This window comes from Chaetodon auriga, chromosome 18, assembly GCF_051107435.1.
Source record: "Chaetodon auriga isolate fChaAug3 chromosome 18, fChaAug3.hap1, whole genome shotgun sequence".
NCBI lineage: Eukaryota > Metazoa > Chordata > Actinopteri > Chaetodontiformes > Chaetodontidae > Chaetodon > Chaetodon auriga.
In genome coordinates, this window is record NC_135091.1 from 11,572,025 (window position 1) to 11,582,512 (window position 10,488).

Consider the following 10,488-nt stretch of genomic DNA (forward strand, 5'->3'; position numbering starts at 1 on the left):
GAAGAAACCTGGGGGAGTAAGGAAAGACAGAAAGAAGTGAAAGACACACTTGACGTTTTTCAATAAAATTGATAGAAAGAAGGTACATGGAGTGAAAGAAAGGGCAGGGCGGAACAGGACAGATGAGACTAAAGGATGAGAGGAAAAGGACAACAAATCCTAGATGCGTGAGAAGAGAGGAATGAGCAGGCAGCAGTGAGTCATCTACCATCCCAGGGCAATAACTGGATCTGTTATCACGAGTCCTCCATAGGCCTGACCCAACTTACTTTAAAAGACTCTCATGACGTCACAGCATCGGCCTCTTTCCCATTGCTTGCTTCCCACGTCTCCGTCTATTTAATTATCTAAGACAAACATAGCATTTTTTTCATTTTAAGTTGATCGAATGTTCTAATTTAGATGAAGGCCTTTAATTAAAAGCACCGCCAATTATTTCCCAAAGACACACAGATGAGCTCTGTGTCAATAGAATAGTTAGCTATTTTGAGAAATATTCTGTTTCACTCTCAGTCAGATGAGAAGATCGATGCCACTCATGTTTTTACACTTAGTATCAAGCTATTGTATCAGGAGACAGCTAGCTTAGCACAACATAAGGAGTAGAAATGGGGAAACAGCTAGCCTGGCTCTGTCGGAAGGCAACAAAATCTACCTCCCAGCACCTCTAACCCTCACTAATTAACATGTTATAACATGTTTGTTTAGTCTACACAACCTGAAGACTAAAAACAACATGTTGCTGGACTATTTCTTGGTAATGACCTGTAATTTCCTAGTGTTGTGTCTGCTGCGAGCTAGCTGTGTCCCCGTGTTTCCAGTATCTGTGCTAAGCTAAGCTAACTGGCTCCCAGTTACTTCACTTACACCATCCAACTCTCAGCAAGAAAGCAAGAAAGCATATTTCCTAAAATGTACAACTATTAATTTAACACCAGGCTATTGAGCAAAACGGAATAAGCTGGCTGATTTTGTAAATGCTCCCTGATTAGATGGATTTAGCAGTGAGATGGAATCTATCATGGTGCAATCTGCATGACAAAAATCTTATTATAATTTGCACAAGGCGCTGGATGTGATTTATAGGCTCCATAACCATAATTACACCATAATTTCTGCTTTGTGTGATGAAACGCTGCTTCTTTTCACCAAGCTGCATGTAACGCATTGACAGAGAAATAATAAAACAAACAGAACTTGCTCAGAGGTTGTTTTCACTTTGTCTTCATGCTCTCTCTCTCTCTCTCTCTCACAGACACACACACACACACACACACACACACACACACACACACCATATAAGCCTCTCAGCATGCATACACACTTAAAAAGGACTCTGTCTCAGATGGTTTCTTCCTTTGTCTGCTGAGGATAGAGATAACCCCCTTTCTGATGACCAAAAGTGTGTGTTGCAGATCATGAAGCCAGCATCTTGGCAGCAGTACATACAGTGAATTTAGAGGAGAAGTCATCCTTGCATGGGAAAGGGATGCTTTCTTTGTTGGGAACTGGCCAGAGAAAACCCAGCCTGGGCCCAAAGGAGCAGCTGGGGGGAAACACTGAGTCACAACCAGCACACACACAAAGTTCTCTCCCGCAGCAGTCCTGACCCTTTGGTTGGGCTGTTTTTTTTTTTATTAACAGTGGTGTCTAGACAGAGTTCAGCACAAAAAGGGTCATGAGTTGATCCAAACTGCTGTCTACAAAGCCTGAGGAGAGAACATAAATGATAGCGCTTCCTCAGCCTCTGAGGGCATGACCAGCAGAGCCACCGCAGGAAAAAAAAACCCCCACTACTCAGCCACACGCACACACACAGGGGAAGACCCCCCCGGACCTCCTGGTTCACCAAACATATCAAAGTGTCAGCTCCAGTCCTGCTGGAAATTAATGAAAAAAAAGCACAAAGGCTGGAGAGAGTTTAAAGGGAAGATGAACGAAAAGATGCTGCGATGGATGGAGCCAACTATCATCATCAGTAGAGGAACAATACAGTTACTAAGTATAGTCACAGAGGCCGTAAAGAAAATCAAGTGAAACCTTTTATAGTAACAGAGAAGTTCTGTGGAAGTTATCATTGGCGCCATGCTGCTACTGTGCTGGAACACCGTACATATAGCACTAAAAAGACAAAGACAGGGGTCACAGTGTGGATAATAAGCAGCTGTGGGCTCTAATCAAGTACTGAACATAAGAACAAATGGGAGGTATTTGTATTTTATGCAAGTATTTCTGCTTCATGCCACTTTAGCAATATCAGTCTTTTCATTCCTCTGCAAAAAAAAAAAGCGAATAAGTGCATTACTCACAGTGTCAAACTTTTCTTTTACATGACATTTTCCCTGCAGAAGTTTAGTTGGAGTATTTTAACAGTGTACTATTGCTACTTTTACTTAAGTAAATTATGTGAATACTTCCTCCACTGCTGAAAACACTTGGTTCCATTTAGCATCCTTACAGAGAGATAAAGAAAGATAATGCATTGTATCATGTTAAGCTCTCAATGTATCGTCATTTACATATGTTTAAAATGACATGTTACAATGCTTCGGTACAATTTATTGGAGACAGAAATATACACAAAGCATGCAGCGTTAGAGCTGAAGGAGTCTACCTGAAAATCTGTCAATCTAAATTCTGGAGGAACGAATGAATGACAGAGTTTACACATCTGCTCATATTATCGTCGTGCACACTCTCCGTCTCTCTTCATCCTTCCTCTGGCCCTGTCTGGTGTCTGCCTGTTGCTAAGCATTTGAGACAAATGGTCGTTCCTCCCATTGGCTGCTCTCCAACACAAACATTTATTCAATATTTTCATTAACAATTGCTTCCTCTGACGGGATCCCTCCCATAAAAGCTAAGATGCTTAGACAATGTCATTAGAAGTGCAAGCAATTGCATTATTTAACAGTGCAGTTTGATGCCATTGGACAATCTTTCCACACATCAACACACACGCACACACAAGAAAGGTGATGATCACACTGCAAGCCTTGGTGCTCAAATCGTATTTACTGTTCAGATCTGATTTTTTTGTTTTGCTGTTTACATTATTTTTTCAATATGGCCAATTCCAATGTAGCCTGTGGGAGTAAATATCGAGGCCACTGAGGTCTTTACAGTTTCCTTTGTAAATTGATGTGCAAAGTCTTGAGCAGATGATAATGAGGGTGAGGAAAAAGAGAGGCAAATTCTTAATTTTAGCTTTTTATGAAGCGATTGTTGCATCTGTACTGGGGGAGGCGTGTGTGGATGCAGAGTCGGAGCCAGGAGCCGCAGGAACGTGATCTGAATGGCTTCACAGAAACAGATTTCATCCAAAATTTCAGGATGTCCAAGGATACTTTTAAGGGCATAATTGTGAAGAATGTCGATCTGGAGGGACACAAAAGTTGCATAAATTCTGATCAGACTGTTCTGACTGAGGTCACATTGCAAAAATGCAGATCTGAATCTACATGATTTGCGCTGTTCCCACAGTTCACAGTCTCATGTGAGCAAATAAATCAGATTTGGACCCCTTTTGCCTGCAGTCTCAACATACAGTACATGTAGATTTATGGAGCTTTAAGCTAAGTTCTCTAAAAATATGTGGTCAAACTTCAATGCAGAGCAAACAGGAAATCATTTTTTTGTTGCAGGTTCAATAGAGTCTCTTATTTCCATGTTGCTCTTTGCCTGATTCATTCAAACCTCTATTTTTACAGCTTTGGCTAAGGACCAGTTGCAATCAGCTCACAGCTGATTTGAGTGGAGATGTTGCGTAACCTCAAAATTAATCATTTAACCACAAATCTCCCACAGCTCTTATGACAAATGAGAGAACCGCACCCTCAGGCTGTGTCTCCACAGGAGAGATGAGATCTTTTCACTAAAAACACCTTTTTTATTTGCACTAGAACAAGAAGTATTTCCCCAGACTGCACCCTGCACTGATATCTGGTGGCTTTTCACTGATCATTCATCATGGTGGGCTTCTGCATTAACAACAATATTTATGTTCAGTTTTTTTGGCACGCGCGAACTGACGCTTAAAGGAGTGAATTCAGGCTGCTGTTCAAACATGTCAGCGCTCCAGTGATGTTCCAGCTGTCCCTGCAAACCTTCAGCAGACCCTGGTTTTTTAGGGAAAAGGCTGCAACACTAAGCAAACTGATGACCTGATACGGCATTCATTGCACAAAGAGGTCACAGTGGTACATGTGACCAGCCGGGTCGTCTGTGGGTTATTGAAGAAAGCTGCCTGACGTGCTGTGCTGGTCTGTGATCAGCTGTCGAGCCACTTAGGCAGGGATGGACAGGATCACGGCAACAAACCAGAACAGAACCACCAGCCTCCTCTGGCCTGCCTGATGGAAACACTCCTGCAGGTACAGCACCTGCAGGGACCGTCACAGTCAGCAGGCTATCATAAAGGCTGCAGTACATGAGATACGTTAGGAGCTTACAGGCCACCGAGGAGAGAGGGGCCATGTATGCTCAGGGGCAGGGTGAGCAAGCAGAGCAGGTCTGACATGGCCACATTCAGCATCAAAGCCTGGCTCAGATTGGACAGGTGTTGCCGGTTTGGATTGAGGATGATCACAGCGATGTTTCCAGGAACTCCCAGCAGGAAGCGGAGGGACAGCACCACCACAGTGACCTCACCGCTGGAGTCCCAGGAGGCAGGAGGTGGATGTCCAGGAGAGGAGGAGATGTTAGAAGTGACCACAGTGGAGCTGAGTTGTTCCGTGTTGCAAAACCTGCTGGCAAACAAGCTGAATGTCGTGCGGCGATGCTAACGGAGCAGTGGAACAAGACGTTGCCCTTTGATTCAGTCAGTGGAACATATAACAAAGAAACAGTCATTTTTAATGGCAATGAAATGAAATCCTGCTCAAATATCACATGTTCCACTGTGGCTGCATGGCTTTGCATGGCTTCATAATCTGATATATTTTCCCTTTTCACCTCCTTCGAGGAAGCAAAAATTAAAAATGTGTAAAACCCGAGCACTAATTTTCACATCTAGATTCGCTGCAGCGGTGAACACGGCACCTTTTCAGAGAGGAAGTAAAAGCTTTTCCCACACAATGCTGACTTCTGAAATAAAGAAAAGATACCAAGAGACAATGGGGGCAAACTCCATCTGCTGAGGAAGATCATGTGATAGTCCACACAGCTCCAGGATGTTCTCTGAAGGCTGTTCCCAAGTCTACAAGTGACCTTTGTATGCCAACTTGCACATTTAGTCTGCAATAGAAACTTTAAGGTGATAACTTGCAAATGCACAAACATCATCGGTCAATATGAGGACAGGAATAATTGAGCCTTTGAATGGTGTGTGTGTGTGTGTGTGTGTGTGTGTGTGTGTGTGTGTGTGTGTGTGTGTGGTGTTAACATCTAATCAAGGGAGAGGAGTTCCTACACTGAATGAACTCTTGTTGGACAAGCAGAAAGACTCTTGTCCAAATAAACCAACAGGGGTTAAAGTACAGGTTCCCCAGATCTGAGAGGTGTCGCGTTGTGTGTGTGCGTAACCGGACACACTTCAAACGTCACCTGACATAACTCTAAACTTACATTTTTGACCGCAAAAGCTCCGGATAAACATGCGCTCAAAGGCAACATTTTGCCGGCAGGTCTCTCTGTAAACAGCTTTACATCTAAATTCATTTCTTTCTGTTGAAAGCGTCACTGTTCTGTGCGTGTTCCCGACGTTATAAAAATATTTGCCGAAATCCGTGAAAAATACCCTAAATTCTCTCCACATGGCTCCACTTTTGACATAAAGTGTAATGTCATCACATGATCACACAGTTCATTCATGCCTGCGCCCTCCGGGCTTCGCTCCCCTCCTTCTGCTTGTTTGCTCGTCAGTTTTTTTCTGCATCAGAGTGGGGTGCACGTTTCTGTGAGGATCTCACAGCTCAGATCAGCTTCTCCTTCACTTTTTTTTTTTTTTTTTTTTTTGTGTGTTGAGCTCAGGAAATGATGGAAGCCAGTCTGCTGGAAGCCGTGTGGATAGAGAGGATTTTTTAGTAATGAGAAGGAGAACGTTCACTGGAAGTTTTTTTGGGGATTCTTTATGAATGTTTGCAGGTAGGACAGTTTTGGCTTTGTATTTAATTTTCAAAATAAAATCGCATCACTGACTATCCTCTTAATTCTGTTTATAAAAGCTATGCTCTCTCATTTTGTTTACTTTCTCTGTATACTCTTTTTAAGTCATGTTTCTTAAATCTCTCTGCCTAAATTATTTTCTAAGACGCATAATTCTTTGAATAAGCCAACAGAATAATATCAGACTTAATGCATAGAAAATAATTGTCAATACTAATGTAAAATTGCTCTTTGCATCACTGATAACATTTAAAGTAAGTTGCTGCATGTAATAAGGAGAGCATTACCTGCATTTTTAATTCAGTTGCAGGACACCTCATGTCAGTTTAAGGTAAAATATCACAGACTTCACTCGCATTTTGCGCCTCAGTGCTTTTATTCTTTCGAAATTGAACCTTTTGCGCCCTCTGCTGGCCATATAATATATAAAAGCAAAGTGCTGAAAGTCCTGTGCATAAGATTTCTCTCTTGGCCTGATAGAAAAATGATTATCAGAGGCTTGCAACCATGCTATTTGTCTCTAACATTAGTATTAGTCATTTCTATCTCCGTGTATTCTCTTTTCATTCAGTGGGATGGGACTCAGTCACGTCCTGTGTCTGCTGCTCTGTGCAGCTGCCCTGACAGTTTCTGGCAAAGATGAGAGCAGCGAGGTGTACAGGTGGACCAGGCAGAGCCTCCCGGTGCTGCTGGACACACACACACAGCCTTTAAACCCTCCTTTGTTCAGAGGGCAGGAGGAGGACGAGGAGGGAGGAGGGACAAAGGCACTTTGCGGAATAGAGTGTCAAAGTAGTCGACCGCCTCTGGACCAGACTGAGCAGGAGAGGATGCTGGGATATGAGACAATGTATGAGAATGGTACCCGCACACATACAGATGTCACTTTGCAGGGTTTTAACAAGACGTCTGCAGCCCATTCACCAGCTCATACCCGCAGGAAACGGCAGGTTTATGGACCAGATGGACGCTTTGTGATCTCTGACTCGCATTTCATCACCAACTATCCCTTTTCCACTGCTGTTCGTCTCTCCACAGGCTGCTCCGGAGTCCTGATATCCCATAAACATGTGCTAACAGCGGCACACTGCATCCATGATGGCAGGGACTACCTAGAGGGTGCCAGAAGGGTCAGAGTAGGGGTGTTACAGATCAAGACGAACAGAAGAAGAGGGGGCAGGAGGAGAGGATTGCGGAGGAGGGGCAGGAGAAGAGGTGAGGAGAGGATCATAGAGGAAAGTGAGAAACAGAATAGTATAGATGGAGATGTAGTCAGAGGGAGGAAGGGAGGCAAAGGCAGGAGGCGCAGGGGAAGGAAGGAGGGTGGAGCTGATAATGGAAGCATAGGTGAGTCACAGAGAGGAGGAGAAGGGAGTCTCAGCCGTATTCGTCGTAGCGCTGAACCCAAGAAGCAGCCCGTCTTCCGTTGGGCACGAGTTAAACAAACCCGAATCCCTGAAGGATGGATCCAAACCAAGAGCTCCACCAACTCAGTGTCCGCTGACTACGATTACGCTGTTCTGGAGCTGAGACGACCCGTCAAACAAAAGTTCATGGAGGTCGGGGTGGCGCCGTCTGCGGCCCCCCCGGCACGGATCCACTTCTCGGGCTATGATGCCGACAAAAGCCTGCCGGACGGGCGTGTGGAAGAGAAGGTGGTTTACCGTTTTTGCTCGGTGGCAAATGAGTCTGACGATTTGATGTACCAGCACTGTGACGCGCAGGACGGTGCTACAGGTGCAGGTGTTTACATTCGTCTGAGGCAGGAAGCGAAAGATGCAGGCAGGAAAGGGAAGTGGCAGCGGAGGGTGATTGGAGTGTTTTCAGGCCATCGGTGGGTGGAGATGGAGGGAGGTGGGCAGAGGGACTTTAATGTTGCAGTGAGGATTACTCCACTCAAATATGTCCAGATCTGTCACTGGATCCATGCAGATCCAAGTCTCTGTAAAGAGGTTTGACTGCAAAGTGAAGGATCGACCTGATAAAAAATACCTGTTGTCACTTTCAAAGAAACTCAAAGATCTGGGCCTGTATGCATAAAACTTCTAGACTTCAAAAATGGTCCTGAACTTTGACTTATGGTGAAAACTTTTCAGTAAGCAGTAGCACTTAGAAGCTTTGTACAAAGACGCCAGCTTTTGTCACAGTGCAGACTGCAGTGTCGTCAATTAGGAACTACTTGTCTACCCAAAATGCTCTTCATCAAGAACTTAACCAGCCAATAGCACGTCTCCCATGGTCATGTGTCATGGCTACATAACAGCTTCACAGAACTCCTTATCAAGTTTATGCCAATTTATTATTCATTGTGTGCAACCAGCCCAGTATCAGGGCAGTTTGGTAAAGTGAGAGTAGGTGATGTATTTTAGAAGCGTTTTGTTTTTGTTGTTATATTTGTTGAAATTGTTTTTACATCCAGACAGAAATCAATAAATCAAATACTCTGACAAAAAAACAAAAAAAATCTGATATCTGTGGCTGTTGCAGGTTTGTAATAAGCTGTATGCCATCATTTCATTCAGCCTGAATGAATGCTTTCTTACATGTGATTGAGACATGAGGCCGCTGCTCGTCCTCCAGGATACTGACTTTGAAGGAAGGCACGAAGGGAGGTGATTTTTGTAGTTGGCTAGTTTCAAAATGTGGTTTACTCATGTTGTTGTTTTCTTCAGTGTTACCAACCTCAGCTTTGATGCATTCATTCGTGTGCATGGAAATGAATATTCCATTTTTTTTCTGACACTCATCACGACTGGACAAATGTGAGAAAGTCAGGACTTTCACACAGGAGGTGGGGTTCGATTCTCATGTGAAACTAATAGTCAGTGTTAATTGTTCTAAGGAAATAGTTATTTTAACCCAAACTATAATCTTTTCCTCAACCTAACAAGCAGTATTGGTACCTAAACCGGCCAAACTGCGACCATCACCTGAAATGTTTCTCAGGAAGCTTGATTTAGAAAGTCTGATCAGACATTGTATATTTAATGTTGGTATTGCTAACTTGACTGTGGAATAGGAACAATGGTGGACGTAGTCCAGGCAAGAAAGATACATCGAACTGAAATACATTAGACTAAAAACCTCACAGAAAATGTTTCCTTATAGGTTTAATTACAATATTATTATATGCTATTTGGGATTTAAAAAACTAAAGTGAACTTACTAAAGTTCAAGGACATAGTAAGCAAACCAAACCAAACCAGACTCAGTCAGTTGTCTGTAGACCTAATGACGCTGACTCAAGTGACATCACTTGAGGAAATGAGTCCCATTTCGCACAGCTCCCTCTGGAGTCACAGCTTGCTTTATACAACTGTTTTCACATTGTACTCTCCAACACCTGTAAACAGACTTTAATCTGTAAAATCTGTGCAGTTTCCCCGTAAAACTTCACTGACAAGTGTATTTATCAGTTTAATTTGTAATTTCTGTGTTTTGCTATTCACCATCTGTCAAACTAACCAGAATTCATGTATTTCACCGCTTAGCCAATATAAGTATTATTGCACCTTTTATAATTGCTATAAAATAGAGTAATACAAACATTAAGAAGACTGACAGTAACATGAACGCATGATAAGACTGTGGGTATTAGGACAGATGCATCTTTTCTTAATTTATCACCATACATTTCCAAAAAGATGGAAAGTGTGTAGCCATTGCCTCTGCTGGTCACGCCGAACTGTCTTAAACTAATGTTTATGTATGGAACTTTACTATAAGAGCAAGTAAGAGCAAGATATATACCATTTTTAAACTTTATCAAAATTTCACTCTGAGAAGCGTTACACATACTGGTCCAGGAATGCTGGTCTGAGACCAGCTCACCTCGTCAGTTTGTCAGGCGTTATCAGCAAACCTGTTATCTAAGAATGCTGTACATGTGCCCAGTTTCTGGTTCTTGGTTTCTTATTAGCACATTATCAGTTCATTTAGCAGCTGTAAGAAATCACATGCAGTAAAACCTTGTGTGCTGAAGGAAATGAATAAGTATTTGAATCTGACATGAGTTAAGTCCTTCAATTTGTTTTTTGACAGAAATTCATTGTCACCCTTTCTAAGTACCACAGTTGTCTGTCTATCGCCTTATTTATATAACTCTGAGATGTAATTATGTAAAGGAAAAGACAATGTAAACATTATGCTTTGTTTACTTTAGAAGCATAGATAAGTAAAACTAGCCTGTTGGTAACCTCGTTTCACTTCTTGTTAAAGGAAATACTGGCTCTGTATGTGTTTTCTGACGTTTAAAAGCCAGTAACAGTATTTTGTATTGTACTTTTTTCATGCAACAAACACACTTTCTTGTCAACAGAAATTATTCATGCTGATAACAAATAAAAACATTGAATTTTCAAACAACAAGCTGACAAAAGTGGA

The 10,488-nt window shown here is 42.5% G+C and overlaps 1 protein-coding gene and 1 pseudogene across 1 annotated transcript; one reads left to right on the forward strand and one right to left on the reverse strand.

The window, feature by feature from the left end:
- Nucleotides 1-4,034: 4,034 nt before the first annotated feature.
- LOC143336662 (uncharacterized) lies at nucleotides 4,035-5,613 on the reverse strand (annotated as a pseudogene).
- Nucleotides 5,614-5,945: 332 nt separating this feature from the next.
- LOC143336127 (inactive serine protease 35-like) lies at nucleotides 5,946-10,464 on the forward strand. The gene is made up of 2 exons (XM_076756055.1): nucleotides 5,946-6,084; nucleotides 6,677-10,464. The coding sequence occupies exons 1-2, from the start codon at nucleotides 6,071-6,073 to the stop codon at nucleotides 8,061-8,063; spliced, it is 1,401 nt and encodes a 466-aa protein (XP_076612170.1). The 5' UTR covers nucleotides 5,946-6,070; the 3' UTR covers nucleotides 8,064-10,464.
- Nucleotides 10,465-10,488: the final 24 nt, after the last annotated feature.